At 45.3% G+C, this 22,047-nt stretch overlaps 1 protein-coding gene across 1 annotated transcript; it reads right to left on the reverse strand.

Annotated features, from left to right (window-relative positions):
* Window positions 1-1,043: 1,043 nt before the first annotated feature.
* LOC143696330 (phospholemman-like) lies at window positions 1,044-20,979 on the reverse strand. The gene is made up of 7 exons (XM_077192466.1): window positions 20,941-20,979; window positions 11,926-11,961; window positions 11,782-11,817; window positions 8,483-8,557; window positions 6,702-6,738; window positions 4,056-4,105; window positions 1,044-1,175 (listed from the first exon to the last, which is right to left on the reverse strand). Exons 2-7 carry the CDS (start codon window positions 11,948-11,950, stop codon window positions 1,153-1,155), a joined length of 246 nt encoding a protein of 81 aa, XP_077048581.1. The 5' UTR covers window positions 11,951-11,961; window positions 20,941-20,979; the 3' UTR covers window positions 1,044-1,152.
* Window positions 20,980-22,047: the final 1,068 nt, after the last annotated feature.

Here is a 22,047-nt window from a genome sequence, read left to right on the forward strand (position 1 = left end):
GGGATTTTTTGAGGATTTTTGGGGGATTTTGGGGGGAATTTTTTTGGGGATTTTTTTGGGGATTCTTGAGGATTTTTGGGGATTTTTTAGGATTTTGGGGGATTTTTGAGATTTCAGGGATTTTTTGGGATTTTTTGGGGATTTTTTGGGGATTTTTTGGGGGTTTTTGGGGATTCTTGAGGATTTTTGAGGATTTTTTGAAGATTTTTTTGACTTTTGGGGTTTTTGGGATTTTTTTTGGGATTTTTTGGATTTTTGGGGATTCTTGAGGATTTTTAGGATTTTTTGGGGATTTTTTTGGGGTTTTTGGGGGATTCTTGAGGGATTTTTGAGATTTTTGGGATTTTTTGGGGATTTTTGGGGATTTTTTTTGGGGGTTTTTGGGGATTCTTGAGGATTTTTAGGATTTTTAGGACTTTTGGGATTTTTTGGGGTTTTTCGGGGATTCTTGAGGAATTTTTGGATTTTTAGGATTTTTTAGGATTTTTTGGGATTTTTGGAGGGATTTTTTTGGGGTTTTTTGGGGATTCTTGAGGAATTTTTGGGATTTTTAGGACTTTTGGGATTTTTGGGGATTTTTTGGGATTTTGGGGATTTTTAGGATTTTTTTTTTGGGATTTTGGGGTTTTTGGGGTATTTTTTGGGGATTTTTTGGGATTTTTTGGGATTTTTTTGGGGATTTTTTTGGGGATTTTTTGGGATTTTTTGAAGATTTTTTTGGGGATTTTTTGGAGATTTTTTGGGGTTTTTGGGGATTCTTGAGGATTTTAGGATTTTTAGGATTTTGGGGGTTTTTGGGGATTTTTTGGATGTTTTGGGGATTTTTTGGGGATTTTTTGGGGTTTTGGGGATTCTTGAGGATTTTTAGGATTTTTAGGATTTTGGGGATTTTGGGTGGTTTTTTTGGGGTTTTTGGGGGCATTTTTTTTGGGGTTTTGGGGATTCTTGAGGAATTTTTTGGGATTTTTAGGATTTTTTGAAGATTTTTTAGGATTTTTTTGGGATTTTTTGAGAAATTTTGAGGATTTTTAGGATTTTTGGATTTTTGGGGGATTTTTTTTGGATTTTTGGGGATTTTTTGGGGATTTTTTGGGGTTTTTGGGGCGGCTCCGGCCGGGTCTGGGCCCCTCAGGATTTTGGGATCCCCGAATTTCATCTCATGCGGGTGGAGAGACCTGGGAGAAACGGGGGGGAATTGGGGAGAATTCCGGGGATTTTGGGAAAATCGGAATTTGGGGAGATTTGGGGGAGATTTGGGGAAAATTTGGGGAATTTGGGGGAGATTTGGGGAATTTGGGGAAATTTTGGGGGAGTTTCGGGAAAATTTGGGGGAAATTTGGGGAAATTTGGGGGAATTTGGGGGAAAAATTGGGGGAAATTTGGGGTGAATTCAGGGGATTTGGGGGAAAATTGGGGAAATTTTGGGTGAATTTGGGGGAATTTGGGGAAATTTGGGAAATTTTGAGGATTTGGAGGAAATTCAGGGGACATTTGGGGAAAATTTTGGGGGAATTTGGGGGGAATTTTGGGGAGAAATTTGGGGAATTTTGGGAAATTTGGGCTGAATTCCAGGGATTTTGGGAAATTTGGGGAAAATTGGAGAATTTGGGGGAAATTTGGGGGAATTTGGGGAATTTGGGGGAATTTTTGGGGGAAAATTGGGGAAATTTTGGGGGAATTGGGGAGAATTCCGGGATTTTGGGAAAATCGGGAATTTGGGGGAATTTTGGGGAAATTGGGGGAATTTGGGGAAATTTTGGGGATTTTTGGAGGAAATTTGGGGGAATTTGGGGTGAAATTTGGGGGAAATTTTGGGGAAATTTGGGGGAATTTGGGAAATTTTGAGGATTTGGAGGAAATTCAGGGGAAATTTGGGGAAAATTTGGGGGAATTTGGGGGGAATTTTGGGAAGAAATTTTGAGGGAATTTTGGGGAAATTTTGGGGGAAATTTGGGGAATTTTGGGAAATTTGGAGGAAATTTGGGGTGAATTCAGGGGATTTTCGGGGAAATTTGGGGAATTTGGGGGAATTGGGAAAATCTGGGGGAGATTTGGGGGAAATTTGGGGGAATTTGGGCTGAATTCAGGGGATTTTGGGAAAATTGGGGAAATTTGGGGGAAATTTGGGGGATTTTGGGAAAATTGGGGAATTTGGGGGAAATTTGGGGGAGATTTGGGGGAATTTTGGGGGAATTTTGGGAATTTGGGGTGAATTCAGGGGATTTTGGGAAAATTGGGGAAATTGGGGGAATTTGGGGAATTCGGGGGAATTTTGGGGGGAAATTTGGGGAATTTGGGGGAATTTGGGGTGAATTTGGGAAAATTGGGGAGATTTGGGGGAAATTTGGGGGAAATTTGGGGGAATTTGGGGAAATTTTTGGGGAATTTGGGGGAAATTCAGGGGAAATTGGAGGAAATTTGGGGAAATTGGGGGAAATTTGGAGGAATTTGGGGAATTTTGGGGGAATTTGGGGGAATTTTGGGGTGAATTCGGGGAATTTTGGGGGGAATTTGGGGGAGATTTGGGGGAAATTTGGGGGAAATTTGGGGTGAATTCGGGGGATTTTGGGGAAGTTTGGGGGAATTTGGGGGAATTTTCAGGGAATTTTGGGGGAATTTGGGGTGAATTCCGGGGATTTTGGGAAAATCGGGAATTTGGGGAAATTGGGGGAAAATTGGGGGAAATTTGGGGAAATTTTGGGGATTTTTGGAGGAAATTTGGGGGAATTTTTGGGGAATTTTTGGGGGAAAATTGGGGGAAATTGGGGGAAATTTGGGGGAGTTGGGGGAATTTGGGGGACATTTGGGGAAATTTGGGGCATTTTGGGAAAATTGGGGAATTTGGGGGATTTGGGGGAAATTTGGGGGGAATTTGGGGAGATTTGGGGGAATTTTTGGGGGAATTTTGGGGAAATTTGGGGAAATTTGGGGGAAAATTGGGGAAATTGGGGAAATTTGGGGAATTTGGGGGAATTTGGGGGAATTTGGGGAAAATTTGGGGAATTTTGGGGGAATTTGGGGGAATTTGGGGTGAATTCGGGGGATTTTGGGAAAAATGGGGAATTTGGGAAAATTTGGGGGAAATTTGGGGCAATTTGGGAAAATTTGGGGGATTATGGAGAAATTTGGGGGATTTGGGGGAATTTTCAGGGAATTTTGGGGGAATTTGGGGTGAATTCGGGGGATTTTGGGAAAATTGGCGAAATTTGGAGGAATTTGGGGAAGTTTGGGGGAGATTTGGGGGAAATTTGGGAGAATTTTCAGGGAATTTTGGGGGAATTTGGGGAAATTTGGGTTGAATTTGGGAAATTTGGGGTGAATTCAGGACAATTTTTAAGGGAATTTTGGGCCATTTTGGGGGCAATTTTTGGGGTGAATTTTGGGGTTTTTAGGGTCGATTTTTGGGGTCAATTTTTGGGGTTTGGGGGTCGATTTTTGGGCTGAATTTCGGACATTTTGGGTCAATTTTGGGGCGAATGTGGGGCTGAAATTTTAAGGGAATTTTGGGACATGGACATTTTGGGGTCAATTTGGGCCATTTTGGGGTCGATTTTTGGGGTCAATTTTAGGGCTGAATTTGGGTCATTTTGGGGTCATTTTTGGGGTGAATTTTGGGGTTTTTAGGGTCGATTTTTGGGGTCGATTTTTGGGGTGAATTTTGGGGATTTTTGGGTCAATTTTGGGGTGAATTTGGGGTCCATTTTTAAGGGAATTTTGGGCCATTTTGGGGTCGATTTTTGGGGTCAATTTGGGCCATTTTGGGGTCAGTTTTGGGTTGAATTTGGGACATTTTGGGGCCATTTTTGGGGTTTTAAGGTGAATTTTTGGGGTGAATTTTGGGGTTTTGGGGTCGATTTTTGGGGTGAATTTTGGGGGTTTTTGGGGTGAATTTGGGCTGAATTTGGGACAATTTTTAAGGGAATTTTGGGCCATTTTGGGGTCATTTTTGGGGTGAAATTTGAGGTGAATTTTGGGGTTTTTGGGGTGAATTTTTGGGGTTTTAGGGTGAATTTTTGGGGTGAATTTTGGGGTTTTTGGGCCCCTCCCCCACTCACGTCTCATCGATTGCCTCAGGGGCCCCTCGGCCTCGTCCGGCTCCCCCGTCCTGGGACCAGTGAAAACCAGTAAGGACCAGTATGGACCAGTATGGACCAGTATGGACCAGTATGGACCAGTTAGAGACCAGTATGGACCAGTAAGGACCAGTACGGACCAGTTAGAGACCAGTATGGACCAGTAAGGACCAGTAAGGACCAGTAAGGACCAGTATGGACCAGTATAAACCAGTACGGACCAGTTAGAGACCAGTATGGACCAGTATAAACCAGTATGGACCAGTATAGACCAGTTAGGGACCAGTATGGACCAGTATGGACCAGTATGGACCAGTATGGACCAGTAAGGACCAGTATGGACCAGTATGGACCAGTATGGACCAGTTAGAGACCAGTTAGAGACCAGTATGGACCAGTATGGACCAGTATGGACCAGTATGGACCAGTTAGAGACCAGTTAGAGACCAGTAGGGACCAGTATAAACCAGTATGGACCGGTATGGACCAGTATGGACCAGTACGGACCAGTATGGACCAGTACGGACCAGTTAGAGAGCACTTAGACCAGTTTAAACCAGTACAAACCAGTTAAAGCAGTAACCCCCCCACCCCTCCCAGTCCCTCCCAGTATAAACCAGTAACCCCAGTCCCCTTCCAGTCCCTTCCCAATTCTCCCCCAAACCCCTCCCAGTCCCTCCCAGTTTGATCCCAGTCCCTCCCAGTACAAACCAGTAACCCCCAATCCCCTTCCCAGTATCCCTCAGTCCATCCCAGTCCATCCCAGTCCATTCCCAGTCTGTCCCAGTCCCTCCCAGTCCCCCCCAGTCCATCCCAGTTCCCTCCCAGTCCCTCCCAGTTGCTCCCAGTTCCATCCCAGTATAACCCAAACCCCTCCCAGTCCCTCCCAGTTTGATCCCAGTCCCTCCCAGTACAAACCAGTAACCCCCAATCCCCCTCCCAGTCCCTCCCAGTCCCTCCCAGTCCCTCCCAGTCTCTCCCAGTTCCCTCCCAGTCCCTCCCAGTCCCTCCCAGTTCCCCCCAGTTCCCTCCCAGTCCCTCCCAGTCCATCCCAGTTTATCCCAGTCCATCCCAGTTCCCTCCCAGTCCATCCCAGTCCCTCCCAGTTGCTCCCAGTTCCATCCCAGTATAACCCAAACCCCTCCCAGTCCCTCCCAGTCCCTCCCAGTCCCTCCCAGTCCCTCCCAGTTTGTCCCAGTTTGATCCCAGTCCCTCCCAGTCCCTCCCAGTCCCATCCCAGTCCCTCCCAGTCCCTCCCAGTCCCTCCCAGTTTGATCCCAGTCCCTCCCAGACCCTCCCAGTCCATCCCAGTTTGTCCCAGTCCCTCCCAGTCCCTCCCAGTTCCCTCCCAGTTTGTCCCAGTTCCCTCCCAGTCCCTCCCAGTCCCTCCCAGTTCCATCCCAGTATAACCCAAACCCCTCCCAGTCCCTCCCAGTTCCCTCCCAGTTCCTCCCAGTCCATCCCAGTCCCTCCCAGTCCATCCCAGTTTATCCCAGTCCCTCCCAGTCCCCCCCAGTCCCTCCCAGTCCATCCCAGTCCATCCCAGTGCCTCCCAGTTTGATCCCAGTCCCATCCCAGTCCCATCCCAGTCCATCCCAGTCCCTCCCAGTCCCTCCCAGTCCCATCCCAGTTTATCCCAGTCCCTCCCAGTACAAACCAGTGACCCCCAATCCCCCTCCCAGTCCCTCCCAGTCCCTCCCAGTCCCTCCCAGTCTCCCCCAGTCCCTCCCAGTCCCTCCCAGTCCCTCCCAGTCCCTCCCAGTCCCTCCCAGTCCATTCCCAGTCCCTCCCAGTGCCTCCCAGTATAACCCAGTATCCCCAGTTCCCTCCCAGTTTGTCCCAGTCCCTCCCAGTCCCTCCCGTTCCATCCCAGTCCCTCCCAGTACAAACCAGTAATCCCCAATCCCCTTCCCAGTATCCCTCAGTCCCTCCCAGTCCCTCCCAGTTCATCCCAGTCCCATCCCAGTTCCCCCCAGTCCCTCCCAGTTCATCCCAGTCCCTCCCAGTTCCCCCCAGTCCCTCCCAGTTCATCCCAGTCCCTCCCAGTTCCCTCCCAGTCCCTCCCAGTCCATCCCAGTTCCCTCCCAGTCCCTCCCAGTTGCTCCCAGTTCCATCCCAGTATAACCCAAACCCCTCCCAGTCCCTCCCAGTCCCTCCCAGTCCCTCCCGTTCCATCCCAGTCCCTCCCAGTTCATCCCAGTCCCTCCCAGTCCCTCCCAGTCCCTCCCAGTTCCCCCCAGTCCATCCCAGTTTGTCCCAGTCCCTCCCAGTCCCCCCCAGTCCCTCCCAGTCCCTCCCAGTCCCTCCCAGTCCATTCCCAGTCCCTCCCAGTCCCTCCCAGTTTGATCCCAGTCCCTCCCAGTGCCTCCCAGTATAACCCAGTATCCCCAGTTCCCTCCCAGTTTGTCCCAGTCCCTCCCAGTCCCTCCCAGTCCCTCCCAGTCCCTCCCAGTCCCTCCCAGTATATCCCAGTACATCCCAGTCCCTCCCAGTTCCCTCCCAGTATGTCCCAGTTCCATCCCAGTCCCTCCCAGTCCCTCCCAGTCCCTCCCAGTCCATCCCAGTCCCTCCCAGTCCCTCCCAGTCCCTCCCAGTCCCTCCCAGTTTATCCCAGTCCATCCCAGTTACTTTGGCTGTTGGTCGAACTTGCAGCGGCAGCGGCGACCTGGGGGGGGAGGGGAGCGTGAGTGGGGAACTGGGAGGGACTGGGGGGAACTGGGACAAACTGGGAGGGACTGGGGGGAACTGGGGGGAACTGGGACAAACTGGGGGGAACTGGGACAAACTGGGAGGGACTGGGAGGGGGATTGGAGATACTGGTTTATACTGGTTTATACTGGGATGAACTGGGAAAGGGTTAAAGGAGGATTGGGGGTTACTGGTTTGTACTGGGAGGGACTGGGAGGGACTGGGGGAGCTCTGCTGGGAATTTTGGGGGAATTTTTGGGACATTTTTGGGATTTTTCTGGGATTTTTGGGGAATTTTGGGACAATTTTAGGACAATTTTGGGGAATTTTGGGACATTTTGGGGACATTTTGGGATTTTTTGGGACATTTTGGGGATTTGGGGGGAATTTTGGGATTTTTGGGATTTTTTGGGATATTTTTGAAATAAAATTTGGGATATTTGGAGAATGTTTTTGGGAATATTTTTGGGGGGATTTTGGGATTTGCGGGAAAAGTTTTGGGATTTTGGGGGAAATTTTGGGGATTTTTTTTGGGATAATTTTGGGGTTATTTTGGGGAATTTTTGGGATATTTTGGGATTATTTAAGGATTATTTTTGGGATTTTTTTGCGTAATTTGGGGATTTTTTGGGATATTTTTGGGGATATTTTGGGATGATTTTGGGGATATTTTTGGGGGATATTTTTGGGATATTTTGGGGTTATTTTTGGGGATATTTTTGGAATTTTTTGGGGATATTTTTGGGGAATTTTTTGGGGATAATTTTGGGATATTTTGGGGTTTTTGGGGGGATATTTTGGGATGATTTTTGGGATATTTTTGGGGATATTTTGGGGAGTATTTTGGGGATATTTTGGAGTAATTTTGGGATAACTTTTGGGATATTTTTGGTGATATCTTGGCGATATTTTTGGGATATTTTTGGGGGATATTTTGGGATTATTTTGGGGAATTTTTTGGGGGGATATTTTTTGGGATATTTTTTGGGATATTTTTGGGATATTTTGGGATAATTTTGGGATATTTTTGGGGATATTTTCAGGGATTTGGGGGGGATTTTGGGGAGGTTTTTGAGATAAAATTTGGGGATTTTTAGAGAATTTTTGGGAATATTTTGGGGATTATTTTTGGAATATATTTGGGATATTTTGAGGTAGATTTGGAATGATTTTGGGATGATTTTTGGGATATTTTTGGGGATATTTTGAGGTAATTTGGGGATGATTTTGGGATATTTTGGGGATATTTTTGGAGATTTTTGGGGGATATTTTGGGAGAATTTTGGGATATTTTAGAGATAAAATTTGGGGATTTTATGGGGGATTTTTGGGAATATCGGGGGATATTTTGGGGATAATTTGGGGATAATTTCGGGATATTTTTGGGATAATTTTGGGCAATGGGGAGGATAATTTTTAGGGATTTTTGGGGGATATTTGGGGATATTTTTTGGGATATTTTGGGGGATATTTTGGGGAATTTTCGGGATTTTTTTGGGGATAATTTTGGGATATTTGGGGGATTATTTTGGGGACATTTTTATGGATATTTTGGGGGATATTTTGGGATATTTTTTGGGATATTTTGGGGATAATTCTGGGATATTTCGGGGAATTTTCGGGATTTTTTTGGGATAATTTTGGGATATTTTTGGGGATAATTCTGGGATATTTTGGGGATATTTTTGGGGATATTTTTGGGGTATTTCTGCGTCTCTCACTGAGGATGAGGAGGATCCCGAGCACGAAGAAGATCCCGGCCACGATGAGGCCCCCGAGGCGCAGGGAGTCGTAATCTGGGATGGGATGGGGTGAGAGCCCCCAAAAACGCCAAAAATGCCCCAAAACAGCCCCAAAACCGCCCCAAAAGAGCCCCAAAACTGCCCCAAAACACAGCAGGGACAGGAGAGAGCCAAAAAAACACCTGAAAACACCCAAAACCACCCCAAAAACACCCAAAACCACCCAAAAATACCCCAAAAACACCCAAAAACCAGCCCCAAAACAGCCAAACCCACACCTGGGACACCTGGGACAGGGGAGAGCCCAAAATCATCAGAAACCAACCCAAAACAGCCCCAAAAATGCACAAAAACCACCCAAAACCACCCCAAAGCACACCTGGGACAGGTGAGACCCAAAAACCACCAAAAATACCCCAAAACCACCCAAAACCAGCCCAAAACCACCCCAAAACCAGCCAAAATCAGCCCAAAACCACAGATGGGGCAGGTGAGACTCCAAACACACCCAAAAATGCCCCAAAAATATCCCAAAACACCTGAAAACCACCAAAATACCCCAAACCACCCCAAAACCAGCCCAAAATCGCCAAAAACCACCCCAAAATCACCGGGGACACACCTGGGACAGGTGAGGGACCCCAAAACCGCCCAGAAATGCCCCAAAACTGCCCCAAACCACCCCAAAATGCACTTGGGCCACCCCAAAACCACCGCTGGGACAGGTGAGAGCCCAAAAGCACCAAAAATGCCCCAAAACCACCCCAAAACAGCCCAAACCACCCCAAACCCACACCTGAAGCACCCCAAAATCACCGGGGACACACCTGGGACAGGGGAGGGACCCCAAAACCGCCCAGAAATGTCCCAAAACCACCCCAAAACCACATCTGGGACAGGTGAGAGCCCAGAAACACCCAAAACCCATCCAAAAAATATCCCAAAAATGTCCCAAAAATGTCCCAAAAATGTCCCAAAACCAGCCTGGAATCCACCTGAACACCCCCAAACACACCTGGGACACAACCAGGACAGGGGAGGGACCCCAAAAATACCCAAAAAAACCCAAAACCAGCCCAAAACCGGCCCCAAAGCACACCTGGGACAGGGGAGAGCCCAAACCCACCCGAGAAACACCAGAAAAGGCCCCAAACAGCCCCAAAGCTGCCCAAAAATGGCCCCGGGTACCTGGGGACACCTGGGGGTACCTGGGGCACATCTGGGGCACATCTGGGCACACCTGGGGGTACCTGGGCACACCTGGGGACACCTTGGGGACACCTTGGGGTACCTGGGGACACCTGAGGCACACCCAGGGCACATCTGGGGGTACCTGGGGACACCTGAACCCATCCTGGGGGTACCCAGGATACACCTGGGGACATCTGGGGGTACCTGGGCACACCTGGGCACACCTGAACCCATCCTGGGGACACCTGGGGACACCTCGGGCACACCTGGGCACACCTGGGATACACCTGGGGACACCTGGGCACATCTGGGGGTACCTGGGCACACCTGGGCACAGCTGAACCCATCCTGGGGACACCTGGGACACCTGAGGACACCTGGGCACAACTGGGCACACCTGGGCACACCTGGGCACACCTGGGATACACCTGGGCACATCTGGGGACACCTGGGCACACCTGGGATACACCTGGGGACACCTGGGGCACACCTGGGCACACCTGGGATACACCTGGGGACACCTGGGGCACACCTGGGCACACCTGGGATACACCTGGGGACACCTGGGGCACACCTGGGGGTACCTGGGCACACCTGGGCACACCTGAACCCATCCTGGGGGTACCTGTTTGGTACCTGTTGGGCACCTGTCCCCACCTGTTGGTACCTATTGGGTACCTGTGGGTACCTGTTTGGTACCTGTGCCCACCTATTGGGTACCCATTCCCACCCGTGCCCACCTGTTGGGTACCTGTGGGTACCTATTGGGCACCTGTGCCCACTTGAACCCATCCTGTGGGTACCTGTGGGTTCCTGTGCCCACCTGTGCCCACCTGGGGCACACCTGGGGGTACCTGTGCCCACCTGAACCCATCTTTGGGTACCTGTGCCCCCCTTTGGGTACCTGTGCCCACCTGGGGCACACCTGGGCACACCTGGGATACACCTGGGGCACACCTGGGGCACACCCGAACCCATCCTGGGCCCACCTGTGCCCACCTGTTTGGCACCTGTGCCCACCTGTGCCCATCTTTGGGTACCTGTGCCCACCTGTGCACACCTGGGGCACACCTGAACCCATCCTGTGCCCACCCGTGCCCACCTGAACCCATCCCGTGCCCCCTTTGGGTTCCCGTGCCCACCTGTGCCCACCTGGGGCACACCTGGGGCACACCCGGGGGTACCTGAGCCCATCCCATGCCCACCTGAGCCCACCCCGTGCCCACCTGAACCCATCCCGTGCCCACCTGAGCCCATCCTGTGGGTACCCATGGGTACCTGTGCCCATCCCGTGCCCACCTGTGCACACCTGGGGCACACCTGAACCCATCCTGTGCCCACCTGTGCCCACCTGAACCCATCCTGGGCCCACCTTTGGGTTCCTGTGCCCACCTGGGGCACACCTGGGTACACCTGGGCCACACCTGAACCCATCCTGTGCCCACCTGAGCCCACCTGTTTGGCACCTGTGCCCACCTGTGCCCATCTTTGGGTACCTGTGCCCACCTGAGCCCATCCCGTGCCCACCTGAGCCCACCTTTGGGTTCCTGTGCCCACCTGGGGCACACCTGGGCACACCTGGGATACACCCAGGGCACACCTGGGGCACACCTGAACCCATCCCGTGCCCACCTGTGCCCACCTGAGCCCATCCCGTGCCCACCTGAGCCCATCCCGTGCCCACCTGAGCCCATCCTGTGCCCACCTGTGCCCACCTGAACCCACCTGAGCCCATCCTGAGCCCATCCTGTGCCCACCTGAACCCATCCCGTGCCCACCTGTGCCCACCTGAGCCCACCTGAACCCACCTGTGCCCACCCGAACCCATCCTGTGCCCACCTGTGCCCACCTGTGCCCACCTGGGGCACACCTGGGGGTACCTGGGGCACACCTAAACCCATCCTGGGGGTACCTGTGCCCACCTGTGCCCACCTGTGCCCATCCCGTGCCCACCTTTGGGTACCTGTTGGGTTCCTGTGCCCATCCCGTGCCCACCTGTGCCCACCTGAGCCCATCCCGTGCCCACCTTTGGGTTCCTGTGCCCCCCCGTTCCCACCTGTGCCCACCTGTGCCCCTCCCCCTCTCACCGTAGCTGAACCTCTCCCGCTCCGACCGCACCAAATCTGCACAGAGAGGGGGGGGAGGGGACAAAGGGGCGGGGTCAGCCACCTCACCGATGACGTCATCACAACCACGCCCCTCCCACGCGATGACGTCACGGCCCCGCTCACCTGTGCCCGCCGCGCTCGGCGCCATCGCGGCCGCACCTGCACGGGGGGGGGGAGAGATTGGAACCCAAAATTTCCCAATTTCCCGCAAATTTTCACCAAAATTTTCCCCAATTTTCCCCAAACTTTCCCCGTTTTCCCCCAATTTTCCCGATTTCCCCCAATTTTTATCAATTTCCCCCAATTTTCCCGATTTCCCCCTATTTTTTATCAATTTCCCCCAATTTTCCCGATTTCCCCCAATTTTTTATCAATTTCCCCCAATTTTTCCCCAAAATTTTTCCCATTTTCCCCCAATTTTCCCCCCATTTTTCCCTAAATTTTCCCCCAATTTTTCCCCCAAATTTTTCCCCATTTTTCCCTTTTTTCCCCCCCAAATTTTTCCCCATTTCCCTCAATTTTCCCAATTTTCCCCATTTTCCCAATTTCCCCCAATTTTTCTTCTTTTTTTCCCCATTTCCCCCCCATTTTTCCCAATTTCTCCCCACTTTCCCCCAATTTTTCCCAATTTCCCCCCATTTTTTTCCCCAATTTTCTCAATTTTCCCCAATTTTCCCCATTTCCCCCAATTTCCCCCAATTTTTCTTCATTTTTTCCCTTTTCTCCCCCTCAAATTTTCCCCAATTTTCTCCATTTTTGCCAATTTTTCCCAATTTCCCAAAAATTTTCCCAATTTTTCCTCATTTTTCCCTCAATTTTCCCCATTTTCCCAATTTCCCCCAATTTTTCCCCATTTTCCCCCATTTATTCCCTTTTTTACCCCAAAATTTTCCCAATTTTTCTCCATTTCCCCCATTTTTCCACCCAAATTTTCCCCATTTTTCCCCCAATTTTTCCCAATTTCCCCAATTTTCTCCATTTTCCCAATTTCCCCCCATTTTTCCCCAATTTTCTCCATTTTCCCAAATTTTTCCCCAATTTTCCCAATTTCCCCCAATTTTCCCAATTTTCCCCCATTTTCCACCAATTTTCCCAAAATTTTCCACATTTTCCCCAAAATTTCCCAATCTCCCCCAATTTTCCCCCAATTTTCTCCATTTTCCCCTTTTTTCTGCCCAATTTTTCCCCATTTCTCCCCAATTTTTCCCAAAATTCCCCCCAAATTTTCCCAAACTTTCCCCGTTTTCCCCCAATTTTCCCGATTTCCCCTCGTTTTTCCCAATTTTCCCCCCATTTTCCCCCATTTTTTCCCTTTTCCCCCCCAAATTTTTCCCCATTTCCCCCAATTTTCCCCTCGTTTTTCCCAATTTCCCCCAATTTTTCTCCTTTTTCCCCCCCCAATTTTTCTCCAATTTTCTCCATTTTTCCCAATTTCTCTGCATTTTTCCCAAATTTTTCCCATTTTCTCAATTTCCCCCATTTTTCCCCATTTTCCCCCAAATTTTCGCCCAATTTTTTCCCCATTTTCCCCCAATTTTCCCCCCAAATTTTCCCCATTTTTCCCAATTTCTCCATTTTTACCAATTTCCCCCAATTTTCCCCCAATTTTCCCCAATTTCCACAATTCCCCCAAATTTTCCCAATTTTTCTCCATTTTTTCCCTTTTTTCCCCCCAAATTTTCCCCAATTTTCTCCATTTCCCCCAAATTTTCCCCCAATTTTTCTCCATTTTTTCCCTTTTTTCCGCCCAAATTTTCCCCATTTTTCCCCAATTTTTCCCAATTTCTCCCCATTTCCCCCCAATTTTTCCCCATTTTCCCCCATTTTCCCCAATTTCCCCCATTTTCCCCCAATTTCCCCCCAAAATTTTCCCCATTTTCCCATAATTTTCTCAATTTTCCCCAATTTCCCCCCAATTTTTCTCCATTTTTCCCCATTTTTCCTCAATTTTCCCCATTTCCCCCCAAATTTTCCCCAATTTCCTCAATTTTCTCCATTTCCCCAATTTCTCCCAATTTCTCCCAAATTCTCCCTATTTTCCCCCATTTTTCCAGATTTTCTTCTCCTTCCCCCCCAATTTCTCCCCAATTTTTCCCCATTTTCCCCCAAATTTTCCCAATTCCCCCAATTTTCCCCCTTTTTCTCCATTTTTCCCCATTTTTTCCCTTCCCCCCCAATTTTTCTCTGTTTTCCCCAATTTTCCCAATTTTTCTCCATTCCCCCCCAAATTTCCCCCAATTTTCCAGATTTTCTCCATTTTTCCCAATTTCCCCCAGATTTTTTCCATTTTTTCTCCATTTTCCCCATTTTTCCCCATTTTTTCCCATTTCCCCCACAATTTTTCCCATTTTCCTCCAAATTTTCCCATTTCCTCTCAATTTCCCCCATTTTTTCCTAAATTCCCCCAAATTTTCACCAATTTTTCCCCATTTGCCCCCAAATTTTCCCAATTTTCTCAGGATTTTCCCAATTTTGTTTCCCATTTCCCATTTTTCCCTATTTTTCCCCAATTTTCCCCATTTTGTTCCAATTTTCCCCCATTTCTCCCCAATTTGGGGGAGATCCAAGGACAAAAAAGGAAAATTTGGGGGAAATTTAAGAAAAATTGGGGAAAATCCAAGAAAAAAAAGGAAATTTTGGGGGGAAAATGGGGAAATTCATTTAAAAAAAGGAAAAATTGGGGGAAAATGGGAAAAATTCATGGAAAAAAAGGAAAATTTGGGGAAATTTCCAAGAAAAAAAGGGGGGGAATGGGGAAAATCTAAGAAAAATTTGGGAAAATTGGGAAAATCAAGGAAAAGGGGAAAAAATGGGAAAAATCCATGGAAAAAATAAAAAATTGGAAAAAAAATTGGAGAAAAATGCAGGAAAATGGGAAAAAATCATGGAAAAAGGAAAATTTGGGGAAATTTCCAAGGAAAATGGGAAAAATTGGGAAAAGTCCAAGAAAAAATTGGGAAGAATTAGAAAAAATGGGGAAAAATTGGGGAAAATCAAGGAAAAAATGGGAAAAATTGGGAAAAATTCAGTACAAAATGGGGAAAATTGGGAGAAATTCAGGAAAAATGGAAAGAATGGGAAAAATCCATGGAAAAATAAAAAATTGGGGGAAAATCTCAAGAAAAGGAGGAAAAATTGGGAAAAATGCAGGAAAATGGGAAAAATTTGGGGAAAATTGGGGGGAAATCAAGGAAAAATGGGAAAAATTCATGGAAAAATGAAAATTTGGGGAAATTTCCAAGAAAAAAAGGAAAAATTGGGAAAAATCCAAGAAAAAATTGGGAAAATTGGGGAAAAAATCAAGGAAAATTGGAAAATTTGGGGAAAATTGGGAAAATTTCAAGGAAAAAAAGGGAAAAATTGGGGAAAAATTGGGGGAAAATGGGAAAAATTCATGGGAAAAATTGGGGGAAATTGGGAAAAAAAAAACAAGGAAAAAATGGGAAAAATCCATGGGAAAAAAGGGAAAATGCAAGAAAAATGAGGGGAAATGGGAAAAATCCAGGCAAAAATTGAAAAATTGGGGGAAATTAATGAAAAAATGGGAAAAATCCATGGAAAAAAGAAAAAATTGGGGGAAAAAAGGAAGAAAAAGAGGAAAAATTGGGAAAAGCCAAGAAAAAATGGGGAAAATTTGGGAAAAATTAAAAATAAATGGGGAAAAATGGGGAAAATCAAGGAAAAAAGGGGAAAATTGGGAAAATTTGAGGGAAAAAAAGGAAAATTTGGGGAAAATTGGGAAGATTTTGAGGAAAAAAGGGAAAAAATTGGGGGAAAATGGAGGGAAAATGGGAAAAATTCATGGGAAAAGGAAAATTTGGGGAAATTTCCAAGGAAAATGGGAAAATTGGGAAAATTTGGGGAAAATTGGGAAGATTTTGGGAAAAAAGGGAAAAAATTGGGGAAAATGGAGGGAAAATGGGAAAAATTCATGGGAAAAGGAAAATTTTGGGAAATTTCCAAGGAAAAAGGGAAAAATTGGGAAAAATCCAAGAAAAAAAATGGGGAAAATTGGGAAGAATTTAAAAAAGAGGAAAAAATGGGGGAAAAAAAACAAAAAAAGGGAAAATTGGGAAAATTTCAAGAAAAAAGTGGAAAAATTGGGGGAAAATGGAGGGAAAATGGGAAAAAATCATGGAAAAATGAAAATTTGGGGAAATTTCCAAGGAAAAAAGGAAAAATTGGGAAAAATCCAAGAAAAAAAGGGAAAATTGGGGAAAAAAACAACAAAAAAGGGAAAATCTGGGAAAATTTGTGGAAAAATTGGGAAAATTTCAAGGAAAAAAAGGAAAAAATTGGGGGAAAATTGAGGGGAAATGGGAAAAATTCATGGGAAAAAATGGGAAAATTGGGGAAATTTCCAAGGAAAAACGGAAAAATTGGGAAAAATCCAAGAAAAAATTGGAAAAATTGGGAAGAATTAGAAAAAATGGGGTAAAATCAAGGAAAAAGGGGAAAATTGGGAAAATTTTGAGGAAAAAAGGAAAAATTGGGGGAAAATCGAGGGAAAATGGGAAAAATTCATGGAAAAAGGAAAATTTTGGGAAATTTCCAAGGAAAAAGGGAAAAATTGGGAAAAATCCAAGAAAAATTTGGGAAAATTGGGGAAAAAAAACAACAAAAAAGGGAAAATCTGGGAAAATTTGTGGGAAAATTGGGAAAATTTCAAGGAAAAAAAGGAAAAAATTGGGGGAAAATTGGGGGAAAATGGGAAAAAAAAAACCAAGGAAAAAATGGGAAAAATCCATGGGAAAAAAAAGGGAAAATGCAAGAAAAATGAGGGAAAATGGGAAAAATCCAGGAAAAATGGAAAAATTGGGGGGAAAATTCATGAAAAAATGGGAAAAATCCATGGAAAAATTAAAAAATTGGGGGAAAAAAGGAAGAAAAAGAGGAAAAATTGGGAAAAATGCAGGAAAAAAAGGGAAAATCCGGGGAAAATTGGGGAAAATTTAAAAAATGGGGAAAAAATCAAGGAAAATGGGAAAATTGGGAAAATTTGGGGAAAATGGGGAAGATTTTGAGGAAAAAAGGGGAAAAATTGGGGGAAAATGGAGGGAAAATGGGAAAAATTCATGGAAAAAGGAAAATTTTGGGAAATTTCCAAGGAAAAAAGGAAAAATTGGGAAAAATCCAAGAAAAAAAGGGGAAATTTGGGGAAATTTGGGGAAATTTGGAGAATTGGGGGAAATTTGGGGGAATTTGGGGAAAAAAGGGAGAAAAAAATGGGAAAAATCAAAAAAAAGAAAATTTGGAGAAATTTGGGGGAAATTCAAGAAAAAAGGGGGGAATTTGGGAAAATTTGGGGGAAATGCGAAAAAAGGGGAAAATTTGGGGGAAATTTTTGAAAATTTGGGGAAATTGGGGGAAATTTGGAGAAATTTGGAGAAATTTGGGGGAAATGCATGAAAAAATGGGAAAATTTGGGGAAAAAAGAGAAAAAATGGGAAAAATCCAAGAAAAAAAAGGAAAATTTGGGGAAATTTGGGGGAAATTCAAGAAAAAAGGGGAAAATTTGGGGAAAAAAAAGAGAAAAATGGGAAAAATAAAAAAAGGGAGATTTTGGAGAAATTTGGGGAAATTTGGGAAAATTTCAGGGAAATGCGAGAAAAAGGAGAAAATTTGGGGAAATTTGGGGGAAATTTGGGGGAATTTGGGAAAATTTGGGAAAATTGGCGGAAATGTGAGAAAAAAGGGGAAAATTTGGAAAAATTTGGGGAAATTTGGGGGAAAAAGAGAAAAAAATGGGAAAAATCCAAGAAAAAAAAGGAAAATTTGGAGAAATTTGGGGGAAATTCAAGAAAAAAGGGGAAAATTTGGGGAAATTAAGGAAAATTTTGGGGAAATTTGGGGGAAATGCGAGAAAAAAAGGGGAAAATTTGGGGAAATTTGGGAAAAAATTGGGAAAATTGGCGGAAATGTGAGAAAAAAGGAAAAAATTTGGGGAAAATTTGGGAAAAATCAAAAAAAAGGGAAAAATTTGGGGGAAATTTGGGGAAATTTGGAGGAAATGTGAGAAAATGGGGGAAATTTGGGGAAAAAAAAGAGAAAAAATGGGAAAAATCCAAGGAAAAAAAGGAAAATTTGGGGGAAATTCAAGAAAAAAGGGGAGAATTTGGGGAAAAATTTGGGGAAAAATGGGAAAAAAAAAAAAAAACAAAAAAAAGGAAAATTGGGAGAAAATTGGGGGAATTTGGGAAAAGTTGGGGAAAATTGGTGGAAATGTGAGAAAAAAGGGGAAATTTTGGGGAAATTTGGGGAGAATTTGGGGAAATTTGGGAAAAAAAGAGAAAAAATGGGAAAGATCCAAGAAAAAAAAAAGGAAAATTTGAAGAAATTTGGGGGAAATTCAAGAGAAAAGGGGAAAATTTGGGGGAATTTGGGAAAAATTCGGGAAAATTGGCAGAAATGTGAGAAAAAAGGGGAAAATTTGGGGAAATTTGGAGAAATTTGGGGGAAATTTGGGAAAAAAAAGAGAAAAAATGGGAAAAATCCAAGAAAAAAAAGGAAAATTTGGAGAAATTTGGGAGAAATTCAAGAAAAAAGGGAAAATTTGGGCAAATTAAGGAAAATTTTGGGGAAATTTGGGGGAAATGCGAGAAAAAAGGGGAAAATTTGGGGAAATTTGGGAAAAAATTGGGAAAATTGGCGGAAATGTGAGAAAAAAGGAAAAAATTTGGGGAAAATTTGGGAAAAATCAAAAAAAGGGAAAAATTTGGGGGAAATTTGGGGAAATTTGGAGGAAATGTGAGAAAAAAGGGGAAAATTTTGGGAGAATTTTGGGAGAATTTGGGAAAAAAAAGAGAAAAAATGGGAAAGATCCAAGAAAAAAAAGGAAAAATTTGGAGAAATTTGGGAGAAATTCAAGAAAAAAGGGGGAAATTTGGGGAAAAAAAAGAGAAAAATGGGAAAAATCAAAAAAGGGAAAATTTGGTGAAATTTGGGGAAAATTTGAGGAAATTTGGGGAAAATTGGGGAAGAAAAAAGAAAAATGGGAAAAAACAAAAAGAGGGAAAATTTGGAGAAATTTGGGAAAATCTGGGGAAATTTGAAGGAAATTTGGGGAAAATTTTGGGAAAATTTTGGGGAATTTGGGGAATTTAGGAAATTTAGGAACATTTGGGGAAATTTGGGGAAAATGCAAGGAAAAAAGGGGAAAATTTTGGGGGAAATTTGGGGGGAAAAAAAGGGAAAAAATGGGAAAATCCAAGAAAAAAAGGGGGAAATTTGGGGAAAAAAGGAAAAATGGGAAAAAATTTTAAAAGAAGGAAAATTTGGAGAAATTTGGGGGAAATTCAAGAAAAAAGGGGAGAATTTGGGGAAATTTGGGGGATATTTGGGAAAAAAAAAAGAGAAAAAGGAAAAATAAAAAAAAGGAAAATTTGAGGGAAATTCAAGAAAAAAGAGGAAAATTTGGGGGAAAAAAGAGAAAAAAGGGAAATTTGGAGAAAATTGGGGGAAATGTGAGAAAAAAGGGGAAAATTTGGGGAAATTTTGGGGAAAATTTGGGGGAATTTGGGAAAATTTGAGGGAAATGCGAGAAAAAAAGGGGGAAATTTGGGGGAAAAAAGGAAAAATGGGAAAAATTTTTTAAAAAAGGAAAATTTGGAGAAATTTGGGGGAAATGCAAGAAAAAAGGGGAAAATTTGGGGGAAATTTTGGGGATATTTGGGGAAAAAAAAGAGAAAAAGGGGAAAAATCCAAGACAAAAAGGAAAATTTGGAGAAATTTGGGAGAAATTCAAGAAAAAAGGGGGAAATTTGGGGGAGAATTTGGGGAAAATTTGGAGAGATTTGGGGAAAATTTGGGAAAATTTGGGGAAAAAAAGAGAAAAAATGGGAAAAATTAAAAAAAAGGAAATTTTGGAGAAAATTGGGAGAAATTCAAGAAAAAAGGGGAAAATTTGGGCAAATTAAGGAAAATTTTGGGGAAATTTGGGGGAAATGCGAGAAAAAAGGGGAAAATTTGGGGAAATTTGGGAAAAAATTGGGAAAATTGGCGGAAATGTGAGAAAAAAGGAAAAAATTTGGGGAAATTTGGAAAAACTTTGGGGAAAATTTGGGAAAAATCAAAAAAAGGGAAAAATTTGGGGGAAATTTGGAGGAAATGTGAGAAAATGGGGGAAATTTGGGGAAAAAAAAGAGAAAAAATTGGAAAATCCAAGGGAAAAAAGGGAAAAATTGGGAGAAATGCAAGAAAAAAGGGGAGAATTTGGGGAAAAATTTGGGGAAAAATGGGAAAAAAAAACCAAAAAAAAAGGAAAATTTGGAGAAATTTGGGGAAAATTGGGGGAATTTGGGAAAAATTTGGGAAAATTGGCGGAAATGTGAGAAAAAAGGGGAAAATTTGGAGAAATTTGGGGAATTTGGGGAGAATTTGGGGAAATTTGGGGAAAAAAAAGAGAAAAAATGGGAAAAATCAAAAAAAAAGGAAAAATTTGGGGAAATTTGGGAAAAAGAAAAGATAAAAAATGGGAAAAATCCAAGAAAAAAGAAAAATTTGGGGAAATTTGGGGAAATTTGGGGAAATTTTGGGGAAATTTGGGAAAATTTGGGGGAAATTTGGGGGAAAATGAGAAAAAGGGGAAAATTTGGGGAAATTTGGGGAAATTTGGGGAAATTTGGGAAAAGAAGGAGAAAAAATGGGAAAAATCAAAAAAAAAGGAAAAATTTGGGGAAATTTTGGGAAAATTGGGGAAATTTGGGGGAATTTTTGAAAATTTGGGTAAATTTGGGGGAATTTTGGGGAAAATTTGGGGAAATCCCGGCCTGGACTGGGTTAAACTGGGACAAACTGGGACAAACTGGGTTAAACTGGGTTAAACTGGGACAAACTGGGACAAACTGGGGCAAACTGGGACAAACTGGGTTAAACTGGGTTAAACTGGGCCAAACTGGGGCATTGGGCAATGGGGGCGGGGCCATCGCTGTTGCCATGGAAACGTGACCTTGACCCCTCCCCCAGCCCGGCCCGGGAACTGGGAGGGACTGGGGGGGACTGGGACAAACTGGGATAAACTGGGAGGGACTGGGATAAACTGGGATAAACTGGGAGGGACTGGGAGGGACTGGGATAAACTGGGACAAACTGGGATAAACTGGGAGGGACTGGGAGGGACTGGGAGGGACTGGGACTTACTGGGAGTTACTGGTGGAGCCCCTCGGAGGTCACTGGGAGCTACTGGGGAACAAACTGGGAGTTACTGGGAGGGACTGGGGGTTACTGGGAGTTACTGGTGGAGCCCCTCGGGGGTTACTGGTGTTACTGGGAGCTACTGGGAGCTACTGGGAGGGACTGGGAGGGACTGGGAGGGACTGGGGGACAAAGTGGGGGTTACTGGGAGGGACTGGGAGGACACACTGGGAGATACTGGGAGCAACTGGGAGGGACTGGGAGTTACTGGGGGACAAACTGGGACTTACTGGAACTTACTGGGAGTTACTGGTGGAGCCCCTCGGAGGTCACTGGGAGCTACAGGGGAACAAACTGGGAGTGACTGGGAGGGACTGGGAAGGTGCAGGGACAAACTGGGAGTTACTGGGAGTGACTGGTGGAGCCCCTCAAGGGTTACTGGTGTTACTGGGGAGTGACTGGGAGCTACTGGGAGCTACTGGGAGGGACTGGGAGGGGCACTGGGAGTTACTGGGAGGGACTGGGGGACAAAATGGGAGTTACTGGGAGTTACTGGAGTTACTGGGGGTTACTGGGAGTCACTGGTGGAGCCCCTCGGGGGTTACTGGGAGTTACTGGGGAACAAACTGGGAGTTACTGGGGCTTACTGGGAGGGACTGGGAGGGACTGGGAGTTACTGGTGGAGCACCTCGGAGGTCACTGGGAGCTACTGGGGAACGAACTGGGAGCTACTGGGAGGGACTGGGAGGGACTGGGAGTTACTGGGAAGGTGCAGGGACAAACTGGGAGTTACTGGGAGTCACTGGTGGAGCCCCTCGGGGGTTACTGGTGTTACTGGGAGTTACTGGGGAGTGACTGGGAGTTACTGGGAGGGACTGGGGGACAAAGTGGGGGTTACTGGGAGCACTGGGAGGGGCACTGGGAGTTACTGGGAGTCACTGGGAGCTACTGGAGAACAAACTGGGAGTTACTGGGAGTGACTGGGAGCAACTGGGAGTCACTGGTGGAGCCCCTCAAGGGTTACTGGAGTTACTGGGGAGGGACTGGGAGCTACTGGGGGTTACTGGGAGGGACTGGGGGACAAAGTGGGGGTTACTGGGAGTTACTGGTGGA

Source organism: Agelaius phoeniceus, chromosome 33, assembly GCF_051311805.1.
Source record: "Agelaius phoeniceus isolate bAgePho1 chromosome 33, bAgePho1.hap1, whole genome shotgun sequence".
In the NCBI taxonomy this organism is placed as follows: Eukaryota; Metazoa; Chordata; class Aves; order Passeriformes; family Icteridae; genus Agelaius; species Agelaius phoeniceus.